Source organism: Squalius cephalus (genome assembly GCF_949319135.1).
Source record: "Squalius cephalus genome assembly, chromosome: 5".
Taxonomy (NCBI): domain Eukaryota; kingdom Metazoa; phylum Chordata; class Actinopteri; order Cypriniformes; family Leuciscidae; genus Squalius; species Squalius cephalus.
This window is the reverse complement of record NC_137126.1, coordinates 36,316,230-36,334,700: the sequence shown is the minus strand read 5'-3', so window position 1 is coordinate 36,334,700 and position 18,471 is coordinate 36,316,230. Positions and strand designations below refer to the sequence as shown.

The window sequence follows — 18,471 nt, the reverse complement described above, 5'->3', positions numbered from 1 at the left end:
TATATAAATAATTTTCACACAAATGGTTAATATGTTTATGTATAATGTACAGGTTAATTTGAATAACAATCAACCCCTGGGAAATAATAGTGTCTGGTAAAGAAAATGTGTTGTTTTTGTAGGTACCTGATCAAAGACTCTCTGTGTATCGATCTGATCCCTCAATTCTTCACTCATTTTCCCAAAGATCTCCGCCCTCTGCCCCGCCCCTCCACCGCAAACAGACGTTAAATAGGCCTGTAAAACTGCCTGTTGTTTCTCAGGGACCAATAGGATTTTGCTTATTTCGCTGTTCCCTCCTTCCCCACAAGTGAGTGTCTCAAGCACTGCACCAGTCAAGAGAATTCCCTGAAAAAACATGGAATAAATTGAAGAAATCAAGCAGTTTTGTGAGGTGTTGTCATTAAACAGAAGAGTATAATTTCTGAGGAAAGGAGTTGCAAAAAAAATGTATTTAACATTTAAAAAGCTTCAGGTTTAAAGTGGAGCGGCAGACCGACCTCCATCTCACGTAGTGCTTGAGGATCAAATTTTTGTCCTCCTCCACCCCCAGCGATCCCCAGCGCTTGGGACAGGACTTTAAGCAGAGCTTGACGGTGAGCTGCTTTAGTGGGGTCTCTCAATGCCTTCTGAATCAGACCCCCCTCCAGACTTCGCCAGCCTCCAAGTAATTGCTTCTGGGTATGAAAGAGAGACTGAAACATGATTGTTTTATATCTTCAAGGTTATAAGCAATTGCATGCCCTAATTGGAAAGACCTTTACAGCAAATGACTAACTAAATGATTAACAATATATATAGCAGGGGCGTTTTGTCCCTGTTTTGAGTTGGCAATGTTTACTCAAAACAAATTGGCATGAGAAAGAAAATCAACAATATCGAAAAATAAATGTAAATGATTTTATTTAAAATGCTTAAACTTAACGAGACTTTTGTGTCTTTATTGCGCAAAGATAATTTCAGTTTGCTCAGCAGCATGAAATGACCCGGAACATATATGTTTATGAAAATAAGAACACAGCCACACAAAAAAATCCCCCGATATAGGTAGGGGACTTTGGCTCCTCATTTCAGTAGTCTGCCACACTCCACTGATGCATAATGAGATGCCACCTCACCGTCTACTGAATCCAAACCAAAGCATTAGTTTCAATATTACTAAACATTATTAAACAAATTTTTAGGGCTGTCAAAATTAATGCAGTAACCAGTATGATTAGGTTTAACATTTTCCATCAATAACGCATAATAACCATTTTAATATGCAAGCTAAACCACACAGCCTCTCTCAAAAAATCCTCAACCTAAAGATAAGACAACAAATCTAATGTCAGCAAACACAGCAAATGATTTACAGGCAGAGAGCGTTGCTGATATAAAAAACGGCGCTGCCTGCTCGCCTGACTCTTTTTTTTGCTGTTTACAATGTCTAGGGCTGGGACAGAGACAGGTGATTTCTCAGGACACCGTGCTATCTGCACATTATGTGTGTGGTATTCAGAAAAGTTGCTTACAGCAGCTCAACAAGTATGAAATATGAATGAGAAAGGCACTGCAGCAGCACTGGCACTGCATTAAGTAGTCATGTGTGGGACAAATATTATATCATTTAATTATTGCAGACTTAAATTACTTTAAGTTTAGTCTTTGCATTTTAATGGAGTTTAAGGAATATAAAATCAGTGTCTGTTATTTTTAAACTGCATTTGCTTTCATGTTTATTTAATTAGCAGCTGCTTTTATCCAAAATGTGCTTTGAGGCATATAATGGATAGAAAATTTCATTTTTGGAAAGATAAAAGGGTTAAAGAAAAAGGCACTGTTGCATTAATATACCTTTATACATTGTGTTTTATTTATGCATACAGTATGTAATCAGCTACGAATATCATCCACACAAAAATTGCAAAACCGGATAATTACATACACTACCATTCAAAAGTTTAGGGTAAGTAAGTTTTTGTAATGTTATTTGCGTCAAGTCTGTATTAATTTGATCAAAAATATAGTAAAAACAGTCATTTTTATATATTTAATATATTTTGAAAGTTTTTGAAAGAAATCTCATGCTCACCACGGCTGCATTTTTAATAGAATACAGTAAAAACAGTATTATTATTATTATTATAACAATTTAAAATAACTTTTATATATATTTATTTTTTCCTGTGATGGCTGAATGTTCAGCATCATTACTCCAGTCTTCAGTGTCACATGATCCTTCAGAAATCATTATAATATGCTAATTTGGTGCTGAAGAAACATTTCTTAGTATTATCAATGTTGAAAACAATACTTAATATTTTTGTGGAAACCATGATACTTTCCCCCATGATTCTTTGTTGAATAGAAAGCTCAAAATGACAGCATTTACTTGAAATATATATTTTTTGTGCAACAATGTAAAAGTCTTTACTGTCCCTTTTTATCGATTTAATGCATCCTTGCTAAATAAAAGTATTAATTTCTTTAAAAAAAATACCTTAGTGACCTTGAACTTGAAATGTGTGTGTGTTTCATTCATTCTATACCTCCAACTGTACAAGCTTCTCTCCAGGACTGTGGGGTTCATGCTGTCCTTCATCCTTTTCTCCTGCCTTTGATCCCACTTTAGGATACGTCCCAAAAATGAGATTATACACCTGAAGCACGCACACACACACACACAAGTACAGATTTAGAAACTATCTCATACATATACTTTAAAAAGCCAGAGAAGAGAAGAAACGAAACTCCCTGAGGAAAATTAACATTTCATTCGGAAACTCAAAAGAGCCTATCTCAACGCTTTTACTTTGACTACAGCACGTTAACCCATTAAAGCGTGCAACGCTGGAGCTACTCTATCCTAAAGCATTAGATTCTATCGCACAACCTCTTTCTTTGTTGTCATGGAGTAGAATTGCTAATGGTGCTGCAAACCCGAGCTGAGATTCCAAAGAGGATGAAAGAGGAAGACGCCTCAGAGGAGCATGACGCTGAGTCATAATTTGGATTTCAAAAGCACTGCTGTCTGACCTAGGTTGGAGGAGAAAGGAAGTTGAGGTGAGAAGACCGACCTCTTTCAGATTGATGGGGGAAGAGAGCAGGAGGCTGGCGGTGTCGTTTGGCAGGGAAAGGTTTCTGATCAGGAACTGCTGGAACATGGACTGGTTCCTGAGGACACTTCCTACAGTGAAGCCTGAAGCGGAGACATGCACACCCATTTTTCATCAAAGCAGTTTGCATTTCAGTATGTGTACACTACCGTTCAAAAGATTGGGGGACAGTAATATTTTTTTGTTGTTGTTGAAAGAAATGAATACTTTTATTCAGCAAGGATGCATTATAGTAAAGACTTTTACATTGTTACAAAAAATGCTGTTGTAAAAAATTCTGTTAATTGTAAACAATCTGAAAATAGTATATCACGGTTTCAAAAAAAAATTAATGAGCAACTTTTTTTTTTCTTTTTTTTTTTAATAATAATTATAAATGCACCAAATCAGTATATTAGAATGAATTCCAAAAATTTCTAAAGATTTCTGAATGACTGAAGACTGGAGTAATGGCTGTAGAAAATGCTTTGCCATGACAGGAATAAATTACATTTTAAAAATACACTAAAACTAAAAACAGTTATTTGAAATTGTAATAATATTTTCACAACATTACAGTTTTTAATACAGTTTTGATAAAATAGATTCAGCCTTACTGAGCATAAAAGACTTAAATAAAAAATTATTCCGACCCCAAACTTTTGAATAGTAGTGTAGGTGATTGATTCTTAGTTTAATATACTTTATGTTTTTCAAGGACAGTACAAAGAGGTCAGTGTGACTTTAAGATCTAATATTGGTCATACGTGTTTAAACTATGCAAATACGCAGGTCATTTTAAACTTTGGTATGCAGCAAAAGAAACTCTTTAACATCGGTTTCTTTTGCAGTCACCTGCATTCACATACAGTACATATCAATGAATATTAAATGGAGCACAAAGTCCAGTATGACTGTTTAATATGTTTTTAGGACTGTTTTATAATGTCTACACTGGTGTGTAAGAAATCAGCTCAATAACACTCAAAAGCATTTATGTCTCTATAATGTATTGCTGTATGATTGTCTTGAGTGTGGTCTATGATTCCTTTCAATACATGGTCTTTAAAATCTTCATAAGCATGATTACAGTTGAAAATATGCTAATGGTGGTTTTTGAATGTCCAAAGTTTACATACTGTATAGTGTCAACTGAATATACTTTGTTCTTTATTCTCATAAGAATATATAATCTTATAACAATGGGATTTAAAAAAAAAAAAAAAACATTTTTTAAAAAAATTGTATACTATCATCTTATGTATACTATCGACTGTATGTATACTATTTTAGTATATAGTATACTAAAATGTATACTATCGACTGTATACTATCATCTTTATGCCGATGATACTCAGCTTTATCTACCAATAAAATGGGGGATAATTCAGCCTTGCAGTCTCTATTTGATTGTTTTAATGATATTAAGGAGTAGTGGATGTCAGCTAATTTTCTCCACTTGAATGAATCAAAGACTGAAGTAATAGTGTTTGGCCCTCCGAGTTCTACCAAACATATAATTAATCAATTAGGCCTTTTTAAATCGAAGGTACATAATCAAGATAGGAGTCTTGGAGTTCTTTTTGATGCCGAGTTAAAGTTTGATAAGCATATAAATTCAGTGGTTAGAGGTAGCTTCTTCCAATTAAGGAATATAGCGAAATTGAAAACTTTTTTGTCTTTTAATGATTTGGAAGTTGTTATGCATGCTTTTATTACGTCCAGATTGGACTATTGTAATTCATTGTATCATGGTATTTCTCATGCATCACTTTCACGTCTGCAGTTGGTTCAAAATGCTGCTGCCAGACTTTTAACCGGGACTAGGAAATATGAGAGTATAACACCTGTACTAGCATCCCTTCATTGGCTTCCAATCAAATTTTGGATTAAGTATAAGATGTTATTATTAAGGGCTTAAATGGGATGGCACCAAGTTACATTAGTGAACTTCTTCAGCAACATACATCCTCTAGGCCTTTAAGATCTGCACAAATGTTTCAGCTAACCATTCCTAAGTCTCGACTTAAATCAAAAAGGAGACAGGGCCTTCTCTGTTGCAGCTCCTCGTTTATGGAACAGTTTACCCCTCCCTGTTAGATCCTGTGCCACCCTTGATGCATTTAAAACATATTTAAAGACTCATCTCTTCTCTCTTGCATTTAATTGTAATTAAACATTTTGTAATTGTTTTATAATCTTAGATTATATGTGCTGGGCTGTATGTAAAGCACTTTGGCCAACGTGTGTTGTTTTTAAATGTGCTATATAAATAAATGTGATTGACTGATTGATTGATTGATTGATTTAAGCACTAAATCCAGCAGAAAATTCAGCGCTATTTATATAGTGTATACTATAGTGATTTGCCTCTATTTTCTAATTTGCAAAAAGTTCATTTGAAAACATACATATGTGGTTGGTGTATGCATGTATATTTTTACCATGGCTGGTGTTGTAGTGGCTCTCTAGAGGGCCTTGTGCTGAGCTCAGACTTTCAAGGTGCTGTTGCAGTGACTCCAGCTCCTCTCCCAAACTGGGCCTGTCTGACGTAAACAAGTGATTCTGCTCCACAACTTCACTGATCCTTTCCAACAACTGAGTCACACTGAGAAATATGAGGGAAAAAAAGAGGGTGGAACTTCAAATGAGAAGAGCAAAATAAAAAGAAGACTGGGGCAAATCATTAAACAGGCCAGTATGATCACAACTGGTCTATACTGATTACACATTAGAGAATTGATTACAGATGAGAGAGAAATAAATATTTTAAAGTATTAAAGTATATTGGCAAGTTGTTGGCATAATATTGTATCATCAGGTATATATATATACTGAAGAGTTCAGATGCAAAAGCCTCTAAGTGCCATCTGAAAATTTCTTCTAGAATGATCATTTTTATCAAGCTCGTATATTTAAGTTCAATAATTTCACTTAAATGGCAATGCAAATGACCTATTAATTGTCATTTAAGTGAAATTACTTAACTTAAATATACTGTACAAGCTTTCAAATGGCACTTAGAGGCTTATATATATATATATATATATATTCACACACACACTGTGTTAGTTAAACTAGCACACTCACATTCAAAACACAAGAATTAGGTCATGTGGAGGCTGAGATCCACTTCAAATCATCACAAGATCATTTCACATCCAAGCACAAAGATACAAGAACAGCTCATATGATCACTATTACAGGTGGTGATGGTGACTGCTATTCACACCATATAATGAGAACAGAATCCATTAGAGCCCATCTTAGTCATCGGGAGAGAGATAAAAACAAAACAAAATCAGAAAACAAAGCGTAGGTGGACTCACGTGGAGTTTTTATACTGCAGGAAGCCAAACTCATCCCGCTGACCATCCGGACACAGAGACTGCATGATGGGAATGATGCCCGCCGAGGTGAGAGGGGCCGCGCTGTAGAAGGCTGGACAGAACCGGGGGAAAACAGACCAACAGGGTGGAGGGACGGAGAGGACGGAGGTGAAAGAAGAGTGAAATCCAGCATTGCAATGAGGTTTAAATGGGTTTGACGAAGGTGCAGTTGTGTTCAGATGTAGAATTGGAGAGGAACATAAAAACAGATCAGTGTATGGATGGAGATAAATATTTATGGCCAGGAATGTGAGTGAGGGAATGAGAGGGACCGTAGGATGTGGGATAACAGAACAAACAATGATGATGACATTTTCCAAGGTCCACAGATCAAAGATTTTGGGAGAGATTAAAAGACAGGGAGAGAAAAAGAAGCTGCCGTCACATATCAGAGAGCAAACACGGGGTCAGAGAGGGTTTCAGATGTCAGATCGCTTTGATAAACTCCAAGTGGCCTTCAAATTATTTAATTTATTACAGGTTGACTGGACAAGCTGTCACTGAAGCAGAGAGAAAAAAAACACAGCTCTTCTACACCTACATGCAGCCAGTCATGTCTTATCGAACACAGGAACGAACAGCAGTGTTAAGATGACTCACTTCCTCACGACATGCTGCTCCAGAACACACTTGATATGGAGTCAAATTTTAGGGACGGGTAAATGATTATATTTGTTTCTCAAAGGCCACAAACACTGCAGGAGTGACAACCATGGTCCAGGACTCATTTGCTCCTTCAAGTCCTCCTGAGAAATGACTAATTCAGAAAGCATAATTCTGTATTGCGAGTCCCTGCATGCATTTTATTCCAACCAGAGTCAATTTTATATTTTATAAAAGAGGTAGGAAGCTTTTCAACACTAGACCAACAAAATAAAGAGAAAAAGATGCATATTTGGTGTTTTATGCATTTATCATGTCACCTAAATGAGAAGTATTTTCAAGCAAGCTAGAGTACCTTTCAAAAGTTTGGGGTTTGTAAGTTAAAAGAAGTCTCTTATGTTCACCAAGGCTGCATTTATTTAATAAAAAAAATACAGTTTATAATTTAAAATAACTGTTTCTTATTATTTTACTATATTTTCAAATGCAATTTATTACTGTGATGTCAAGCTGCATGTAAAGCAGCTTTACATGCACTTTCTGTAAAGCTGCTTTGAAACAATATGTATTGTGAAAAGCGCTATACAAATAAATTTGAATTGAATTGAATTGAATTGATGTCAAAGCTGAATTTTCAGCATCATTGCTCCAATCTTCGGTGTCAAATGATCCTTCAGAAATTACTCCAAGATATGATTAGGTGCTCATTTCTTTTTAATATTATTATTTACATTTATTATTATTATAAAAACACAGCTTATATTTGTTGACAACAAAAAACAGTTGTGGTGCTTAATATTTTTGTGGAAACTGTTGCGATACGTTTTTTCAGTATTCTTTGATAAACAGAAAGTTCAAAAGAACAGCACTTATTTAAATCGATTTTTTTGGTAATATATAGTCTTATTATATTATTATCAATTTAATGCATCCTTGCTGAATAAAACTATTCATTTCTTTTTAGTCTTAAGTCTTATTGAGCACAGACTTTTGAATGATAGTGTAGCCTATATCCCTTTTCTTTATCAACAGTTAACAATCATAACTTCATAACTAACATTCATAAATTCCTAACTAAAATTCATAACAGTTTATTTATGACCGATACCAACTTGCTTCCATTATGATACTTTAATTGACATGTCTTCAACGGTCGGGACTTAATACAACATCATGACAGTGTTGTTGTGAGCTTATCATATAAATACAATTATTCTGAGGTGACTTAAAGGCCAGATTCAAACCTGCGTCTCCCTCATGAGCACCATGTATCTGGAGCATGTGCACGAAGCATTAAACAATGGTCACGGCAACGTGAATTTGGATTACATGTTTTTTTTGTTTTTTTTATTTATCTAGTTTGTCCAATGATCACAAAGCCATAACCTTAACGCCTGATAACATTTGTTCAATAGGACACAATTCACTTGCTGAAATTTAGGCTACTACAACCTTTCAGATGGCAATTATCTGATAAAAACAATCCCTTACTACGACTTTGCCCTGCATTGAACTCCTAATTACTAAATTAGGCCTATAACTGCTGAGATTATTTAATGAAGCCTTAGTTAATGAATGGCTCGGAGAAATGTGATCCTCCATTAGAGCATCAGTCAATTCAGATTCAGCTTTCGCCTCCATTCACTTTGGCAGCCTTGCCTGAAATGCAAACATGAGGCAGCTGGCACTGACGAAGGGACCTAGAAGGTTACTTAATGGTAAGTGCTGAGTCTTTTTCCTCCCTTAAGTGTTTTGTCACTGCGGCGTGTGGCCTGTAGAGTTGGTATCCTCGTCCAGCGTCGCCTGCTCTGCCACCAGACCCCACGGCGCTTTCAACCAGAAGCAGCAGCGTTAGCTAAACAATGCTCGGCATCAGCACCTGTCGACTCTGCAAAAAATGTCCCTCGATTGACGTCGACACTGAGGCGTGTTATATTTCTGCTGTTCCAGTGACAGGTTGTCTGCTCACAAGAGGTAGTTATGTTTATTGCCTCGGTTTTCTAACTCTTATATCTGACATCTGCTCCCCGCTCCGCAAACACAGCTGAGGATTAAAAGAGCAAAGATCAGTCCGGGGAAATAACCTGATGGCTGTGTGGGCTGTGTGGTCTGTGTGTGTGTGTGTGTGAGAGAGAGTGTCTGACAATTAAAATCACAGCTCATTGGTTGAGGAAAGCACAGATGTGTCATCATCAGGACAAGATGTTTGAATAACGTGCTGTTGTAAAACAGATCCTTTATTCACAGTGGATTGTGGATTATGTTAGTGTTCAGAGACATATGGGGGCCCAACACCTAAACCTCTTACCCCAGGCGTGACGCAATAAAATGGCAAGCCATAAAAAAGCTAAGCTAATCCTAGTTCCTGTTCCTACTACTTTCCATTTCTCCAGCGTTGTGATGGGAAGCCACGTTCACACGGGATAATCATTGGGCGAAAATCACCCATTAAAAGTTTGAAAATGCCCAATTTCTTGAAATGCCTTTTGACAATATCAGCATAAATTCTTACAATTTTGTGAATACTTATGTGAATTAAATTATGTGAATTTTTGTGAATTAAAAATGGACAACACAAACTTTGAAAACACATACTACCGTTCGTAAGTTTGGGGTCGGTAAGCAGGGTTGCCAGGTATGCGGGGGATTTATATTTTATTATATTTTAAAAGGTAACTGATTTGCATAAAGGTTAAAAGGTAACTGATGGCAAAGCTGAATTTTCTGCAGCCATTACTCCAGCCTTCAAAAGTATAATAAAGTCAGTTGTGCTGCTATAGATATGTTTGTGGAACCCGTTTTTTAATTTTTTAATTTCAGGATTCCTTCATAAATAGAATGTTCAAAAGAATGGCATTTATTTTAAAAAATCTATTTGATCAATTTAATGCATCCTTGCTGAGTTAAAAACATTTTTTTTAAAGAATTTTAAATGGTTATTTAATAAAATATTTAATGTTTAATAATAAACAAAATCAATAAAAAGGCTCATGTCTGACATGTTTATATTGCCATTATGTAATGTAAAAGAAAAACATTACAAGTTAAGATACTTTACTGCATTTATGACAAGAAATGGAGGATTTATGCCAATATTGTCCAAACCCCACTTTGAAACATGGGCCATTTCAAAACTTTTGGTGAGCACTATATTTAACATCAAACATGGACGAGCCTTAAAGAAATTGATTGTGGCTGTTTGTATGAAAAATCTCTCATGATAAAACGGATGACGTCTGGATTTGATTTGATGCATCACACAGCTTTCACACTTTCAGTGTGGACGCACACATTTGCTGGATTCTTGATGCATCACGCCTGGTTATGTCACAGTGAGTGTTATTCATTTTCTTATGTTGTGTGTGTTAACATTTGGGAAAGCACCAGGTGTGCACATACTGCTGGAGTTATTTGGGCCCTTTTACCATTAGATTGATGCATGAAACAGTTGACATGACAAATACACAATAACAGCACAATAAACACGTTAGAGTCCACGGAAAAGCACACACTCACAATTAGAGGACACATAGTGGAATGATCCCACAAACCCAAAAGAGTTAAGAACTTACACACACACACACAAAAAAAATCTTTTTTGACTTACACACTGGTCCAGCATGCAGTGAACATGCACATGAGAAAGAAAGAATGAAAGACAGAGGAGTAGAGAGAGAGAGATAAAGTATTGAGGACAGATAACAGAAAGAAGCAAAAATAAAACAAAACATGGTGTGATTTCAGCATTGAAAATAACAGACATTGTGATGACATACAAATGAGGGTGTTCTGTAAAAGAAAAATACATGTCTAAAGCTCTGTCTAACAGCCAAACAATCTTTGCAATCAATGACAGATTGGCAAAGTTGTATGATGCAACCACACAGAAAAATGGATAATCATCATTATATACCACAAACAACACTTAAAGGGATAGTTCGCCCAAAAATTAAAAATCGTGTACTCACCTTCATGTCATTCCAAACCTGTATGAATTTCTTTTCTTCAGTGGAACACAAAAGGAGATGGCAGAATGTTTACTCTTTTCCACATGATGGAAGTCCAACAATTATTGCTGAATTGGCGGCAATTTGAATGAGAAGCTATGGCAGAGAGCATATTTTTAAGCAAATAATTTATATTTGTGTGTGTTTCAAACGAACAAATCTATTGTATGACTTCAGAAGATTTGGAATATAGTGCAGAAGTTGTATGGACTACTTTTATGCTACTTTTTTGAAGCTTGACAGCTTCTTTCACTTTCATTGTATAGAAAACAACAGCCAGAACATTCTGCAAAGTATTTCCTTTTGTGTTCCACAGAAGAAAGAAACACACAGGTTTGGAACATCATGCGAGTGAGTAAATAATGACAGAATTTTAATTTCTTTGAGTGAACTGTCCTCTTATTTACAGATAAAGGCTAAAGGACCCAGTCTAACTAATTCAGACACACTTACAGGACATTATTATTAAAGAGTTTATGTTGTTTATTTCTCTCTGTTTATCCTTTCTTAGGTTAGTTAGAACTCCTCCCTAAATTAGTTAGTGGATTGTATCTGGTATCATCTTCGCTCTGGGACAGAGGATTGAAGTGTGTGTTCACCTTCCTCCTTTTTTTTCTTTTCTTTTTTTTACATTTTACGCTTTTTCCTTTGTTACCTCCCCTCCCGACCTCTAGACGGGTAGGGGAACGTAACAACCAGGTAACAAAAGAAGTGATCTGACCACTGGAGGGCAAGAATGAGCTGGGTTGGGGTAAGAGCCACCTTACTTTTCCTTCCTTACTTCACCCCCTACTCCTGTTCTTCTCTCTCTCTCTGCTGTCATGAAACTTACCTTCTTTCACAGGAATGGCCGGCTTCTTCTGCCGCAAGCCCAGGAGTATGAAGAAAAGCACCAGAGGGATGAAAATCTCAAATGCAAGAACCCACTGCAGAGATAAACAAAGAGAAACAGGTTATGAAAGCCACATGGGCTGCAGTGGCTGGAGGTTATGAACATTTATATTGCATGGTTGGTTGCAACTTTGTAACTCTTTGGTTGAATATCTGAAGTGTTACAAAGTTCAACTAGGGGTCGTCAATAAAGATGGCCTGCTCAATTTCGGGGGTCAGTGTGAGAGAGTTTCAGGCCAGTTGATGGAAAAATGACTTGCCCTTTCCGGACAGTTTTGCATGTACACTGAAATCTGTACATTAATTGAGCTTGAACAATCATTTATTGTGCTTTGGTTTTCTGTTGCATTCTACATAGTTGTTGCAAATAGATGAAGTGTTGTTAAAAAAATTCTAAAATTACCTCTTGAAAGCATCAGTAAGAATATGCTAAAAACTACAAACTAATCAGTAATGAGTTGCACCATATTCCATTGTTCAATGAATTAATAGTTGCATTTTTTCTGAAACATTTCCATCTTAACACATTTTCGTCTTGTAAAGAAAAAAACCATAACAAAGCAAAAAGCAAATTAATAAAAAAATACTGTACTATTCAAAGTTTAAGATAAGTAAAAAAAATAATGAAAAAATGTATCACAGTTTCCACAAAAATATTAAGCAGAACAACTGTTTTTAACAATGAAGAAATGTTTCTTGAGCACCAATTCTAATATCAGCATATTAGAATGCTTTCTGGAAGATCGTGTAACATTGAAGAGGAATAAATTAATTATACAAGCAGTAAAAATCTGATTGTTAAGCCTTGCCAACTGATTGAGTCCAGTGTCAGGGATTGATCCGGTAAATACAGACTGGTGGCCTGGCCAATTTAAGAGTTTGCTTGACATGCAATATTTGCAAGTGGGTTGGCTAACACACCTGCTAGAGCTTCCAAACAGCCCGTTCCAACGATTATTAAAAGAGGTGGAGGAGAAATGAAAGATATTGCGCACACACACACTCCACAGCAGGTGGTGGGAAGGAGATGTCAAACGCTTTCAGGCACATTGTTTAAAGTGTGCGTGTGCAAAATACAGCACAAAAGCTGCATATCTTAACATTTCCCCCTGCATCATTTCCTCTCTCTCTCTCTCTCTCACTCTCACTCTCTGCAGGAGTCTCATTTTTAGATAAATCTGAACTGAAGTTAGCGAGAAATAAGGTGTTGGTTAAAGTGTAAACTGATTAGAAACTCACATGGTTATAGCTGAACTGAGACCAGCCTGTTATTATCACTCCCACTACAAATGCGTGAGGTGCCGTCTGTGCTTGACTAAGAGAGGCTGATCTCAGATCAGTGTCTAAGGGCATCCTGTCCCTGACCACAATGTGTCTTTCACTGCAGCACAGCATCAACAACACTCCACATCCCGTCTTGTTGACAAGTGACAAGAGAAGGTGAAGAGGTTTTTCTCTCGCTGTTGTACGTTCTCCCCATGCATCTCTGCCATTTCTGAAGGTCACAACAAACAAGAAGCTCCTTTTACATGCATCTCTCACAATACACAAAGCCGCATCTGACATGACACACAAAGCTTCGCTTACGAGACCCTCGGAGCTGAGCACGGGGGGTGTGCACACCAGCCAAAGAGAGCTTGTTTTCTTTTTGTTAGAAAGTCCTGTGGCTCATAGAAGAGGCAAAGACAAACATTTGAGTTGAATCTCAACTCACAATGAGTTTTAAACTGTATATTGGAGGTTGTTTTTTCTACTATTTATGGAGATATTGTATCTGTTTATTAGCACTTCTCACAAGCATTACACAGAATCGGCCTGTAATTTTAATTAACACATGCACACTTTTACCTAGCTATCTAAATGAGGACGTACAATAAACAATAAACAAATCATTGGTCTAATTTTATCTAATCTTATTATATAGCAGTTAGATCCAATTCTCTAATTGAATGAGAGAGCAGAGTGCTGATATTCATTCCACATTCATATGATATTTAGAACATGTATGTGTGTATGTATGTATGTATGTATATGTGTGTGTGTGTGTGTGTGTGTGTGTGTGTGTGTGTGTGGTGGACAAAGTACACAACTTCCTTACTTGAGTGAAAGTACAGATACTACTAGTCAAATATTACTCCGTTACAAGTAAAAGTTGTGAAGACCGATTTTTACTTAAGTAAAAGTACAGAAGTACTCGTTTTTAAAAGTACTTAAGTATCAAAAGTAAAACGTAAATGTCAATGCATTGTTTTATTATTGTTGTATTGTTGTATGTAATTCTTACAGTACCTTATGCCTGTATCTATGCCTGCCTACCTACCCTCATATCAATATCAAATTTATTTCTAGAACACAGTTCCAGTATAGTGGGATTGAATGTGAGATTGAATAAGTGCACTCGGACACCCAAATGGCTGTTCCCTCAAATAGTGCCCCATTTAAAGTTTTTTGGCTTTTAGTATGACTATGTTAGCCTTACTGTTATCTATAAGCTAGTGTGCTCCAAAACAATGACAAAATTCGCATGTAGAAGACCAACCCCAACGTTGAAAATTAAAATCAGGTTGATGTCAGAATCCAATGTCAGATTGACATTAATCTCCAACGTTGGACAGACGTTGAATTGTGGTTGAAAATAAAAATCGTGTTGACGTCAGAAACCAACATCAGTCGATTTCTAACGTCAACCCAACTTTCATTTCCAAACAAAATGCAACCCCTAAAACCAAAATCATCCCCTGACTGACGTTACTACTTTCTACTCAATGACCTTGACAGAAATGTAGTGGAGTAAAAAGTACGGTATTTGTCTTTCAAATGAAGTGAAGTTAAAGTAAAAAGTTTCCAGAAAAAATAATACTCAAGTAAAGTACAGATACTCAAAAAGTGTACTTAACTACAGTACTCAAGTACTTTGTTACTGTCCACCTCTGTGTGTGTGTGTGTGTGTGTGTGTGTGTGTGTGTGTGTGTGTGTGTGTGTGTGTGTGTGTGTATACACACAGTATGTATATAACTATGCCCACCCACACACACAGTGCATAAGTGCAATAACACTTCTAGTTAAAAATACACACCCAGGCACCATTATGCACTAGAATAGTCTAGTCAGTGTCTTTCAGCTGTCCACTCTTTATACTTTATCAGCTAAAACACACTTTCCATTCACCCAATGATTGAATTACATCTTTGTGCCGCTGCCCACCGAGCACAGCATCCATCACCAACCGACAGGCAAATAACGCAAGCTAAAACACTTATCCTCCAATAACAATGCATGCTGAGAGATATGAGGTTTTCTGTCAAGTAAATTTGAGATAATGGAATTGCTTTTACTGTGCGAGAACTGAAGAACGTCTCATATACCTCCATATATACCTCTGAAAAATCTATCTTCTCTTTGCTCTGCCTGTCTCTCCCCAGATATCTCATATGAACGGAGCTCGCATAATCAGATAAAACTCACATGCACAAAACATCATTTAGCATTCATAATTACATTCTAACCAACAAACGCAAACAGGCCCCACAGTCGCCTGGGATCGAGACACTGAGCGCTGTTTGTGTTTGTGCGATCGGTGTTTTTGAAACGGGTATGTTTTGTAATTATAATCTTGTGTGTGATGTAAGGCCCGCTATATTGGTCCAATCTGCCGGTTCGCCAATACACGGGGAAGGTTATCACGTGTTCTGTCCTCACTCATGCAAAGTATTGGTTGGTTAAATTTGTAATACATTAATCATATGTATTTACTCGTTAATTCATCTGACTCCATTAAAGTTTTAATAATATCTGTGCCTCACTAAAAGTGAGCGAATGTATGACTATTCCTTTTAACCATTAAATGAACAATGTCAAAATCAGTTAGAATAATCACGTTACAATTTAATATTTCAGATATCAGAGATCAATTCCACAATCAATTCAAATATCTAGTACATGGTTATACATTGGTTACACCAAATAATCTTACCCAGCTTGCACCTGAGATAGAGAGAGATAAAGGGAAAGAGAGAGAGAGAGAGAGAGAGAGAGAGAGAGAGAGAGAGAGAGAGAGAGAGAGAGAGAGAGAGAGAGAGAGAGAGAGAGAGAGAGGGAGAAAGACCACCTATTCCAGTGGTGTCCAGCCAAGAAGCCCCCGAGAGCCGGAGCACACCTTCCTTTATCCCCTTGAACAGGTGACATGGGGGAAGGGGGAGACCACCCTCAAAATGGCTTCTTATTCAACAAAAGGGGGGTGTCATTATCTGGACCAGTTTTCTCTAAACTTCTATAAACCTTATTACCTTTTATTTTATCTATCTGGATATGAGATATCTGTACCACTCACTTTGAGACATTTCAAATGACACTAAAAACATAACAGTCAATGATAAACATTCACATTAAACCATGTTCTTGTGTGAGTTCTTCGTTGTTTCTGAGAGGAAGTGAACCTCACTTCCTGTATGAGGGAGGTCGAATGTTAATTAGCTAGCAGGGCCCTTTGTTCAGACCCCAACCAGAATTTTCAGTCTTACAGTGATCAGAAAGTCTGTGCGTTTCAGTGATTTTACCACAAGGGGGTCTTTATTGCTTAAAATGGAGGTAACAGCACCACTGTCCAAAAAATTTGTAAAATTTATTATCAAAAATTATTGGAATAATTAGTGATAAGTATTATAGTACAAATCAAACACTGTAGCAACATTTATAGCCATTTTATGGGTCATCCAATTAGAATTAGACTCTGAACCATCCCCATTTTTATATCTGTACCTGCTTGTAAGTGCAAGACTTGGGTGTTAGGCATCCAACTACTGTAATTAAAGGTGCTTTACAAGACAAATGTGACTGTTAGAAGCCCAGTACAAATCTGAACTGAACTAAAATGAGTAAGATTAATTAATGGCAAGTGTGTCGAATGTGCTTCATCTAAAAGGTGTAATGCAGTTACTCGTTCCTCGACTCTACCCTCGTGCTCTAGGCAGCCAGGGTTTGAGGAATGGATCTGTGGTCATTCACACTGGATTGATTACCCATATCCCCCTCTGTTAATACGCAACAGCTCCAGGCTATAGACATATTTCTCCCGAGACTCACTGAGACATTGCTGTATTTCCATTCCAAGCAGGTTATACAGAAACAATTCCACCCAGACAGCATCAAAAGACAAGGGATCTCGATACAACATGCAATGCTTTTTTTTCATTTGAATAACAAAAGTAGATGATGCATGCACGGATATAATATTTCAGGCACTGATCACAGATCATTAAAGTTTATCTGAAAATGGAACCCATTTCAGTCAGTCTCGAAAGAAAGAAAGAAAGCTGAAACATTAGTGGGTTTGCTCAACCTCAATACAACAGCCCATTCAGAAGTGATTAATAAAGTACATAATTTGCTAAAAGCTAAAGTTTAAACAGCTTTAACATTTTTAGCAAGTGTATCTTGTATTTTTAATCAATAATAATTTAATCACAAAATCCTTTGCAAAACTTTTTCTGAAATTAGACACCCACCAGGGTTACCAAACCTTTTCACCAATGATTTTTCATTTTGTTTGTGATTACGGGATAAGGATTAAAATCATTTTATGTGTGGGATCGAGTGGATTTCCATTTGTACGTCAGCTAGAAATCCTTGGAATTAATGGTTTTAAAAGATTAGGCTTAAAATACAAATGTCTCCAATAAATCTGTCCTAAAATGTCCAGAGGTTTGAAGGCTTTTACCCTCAAAGGGTAGATTGATGTTATCGCCCTATCTAGTGCTCACATTTTACTATATAAAAGCATTCATGATGAACAAAAACTAGCCAATGAAAAATATTTGAGAGCGTACCATAACCGAAAATAATCAAATAAAATAATATTCACCAGGGATGCGTGAGATATCAGTACATTGTCGGCTGACCTTTGTGGTAGATTTTTCCCTAAACCTAACTATCTGGGTCTCGTCTACAAATCGACGTCCCCGAACGTCTACTGTCGACGTTTAGTCTATCTGGGTCTCGTCTACAAATCGATGTCCCCTTTCAATAATAGTCACCTAACTAACTTGTTCCCCTAAACTAGCTTCCTTCCTAAACTAGCTTCCTGCGCAGGAATAATCGACAAACAGACTCAAGCAAATGTCCTTTAAATGCTTTAATCACGGCCAGGAGATCTTCCTGAGCATTTCTCAGGGAATCTCTACCAAGAAGCAAGGCCGGAGGATCTCAGACAAATTCCATTGAGAATCCCACCGTAAAACATGGATACAACAGTTTTTATAGAATCGAGAAAACAAATAAGACTAACATGTCACCTTCAATATGATTGGTTCAATTGGTTCAAAAGCCCCAACCTTTTCCCTCTGTCAATAGCACAAGCAAACTCTGTTTTTGTGATTACTTATCACAAGGTTTGAGAACTAGTAATCTGTCTAGTTTCACTTTCCCTATTTGTTATTTACTGTATACACACACACACTCAAAGTCACAAGTTTTCCCCAAAGAGTTTGGAAACATTTAAAAGCATAT

The 18,471-nt window shown here is 36.7% G+C and overlaps 1 protein-coding gene across 3 annotated transcripts in view; it reads right to left on the bottom strand.

The window, feature by feature from the left end:
* The window catches only part of abca2 (ATP-binding cassette, sub-family A (ABC1), member 2), a 59,043-nt gene that overhangs the window by 24,039 nt on the left and 16,533 nt on the right, over positions 1–18,471 (bottom strand). For 2 of the 3 annotated variants that reach the window (XM_079870986.1, XM_079870988.1), the window contains exons 2-8: positions 11,909–12,002; positions 6,407–6,518; positions 5,522–5,685; positions 3,060–3,181; positions 2,532–2,642; positions 501–677; positions 127–348 (exon numbers count right to left, since the gene is read on the bottom strand). In XM_079870986.1, coding sequence (XP_079727112.1) covers positions 127–348; positions 501–677; positions 2,532–2,642; positions 3,060–3,181; positions 5,522–5,685; positions 6,407–6,518; positions 11,909–12,002 — 1,002 coding nt within the window. The remainder of the gene's footprint in view (positions 1–126; positions 349–500; positions 678–2,531; positions 2,643–3,059; positions 3,182–5,521; positions 5,686–6,406; positions 6,519–11,908; positions 12,003–18,471) is intronic. The other variant, XM_079870987.1, reaches the window with a different exon arrangement.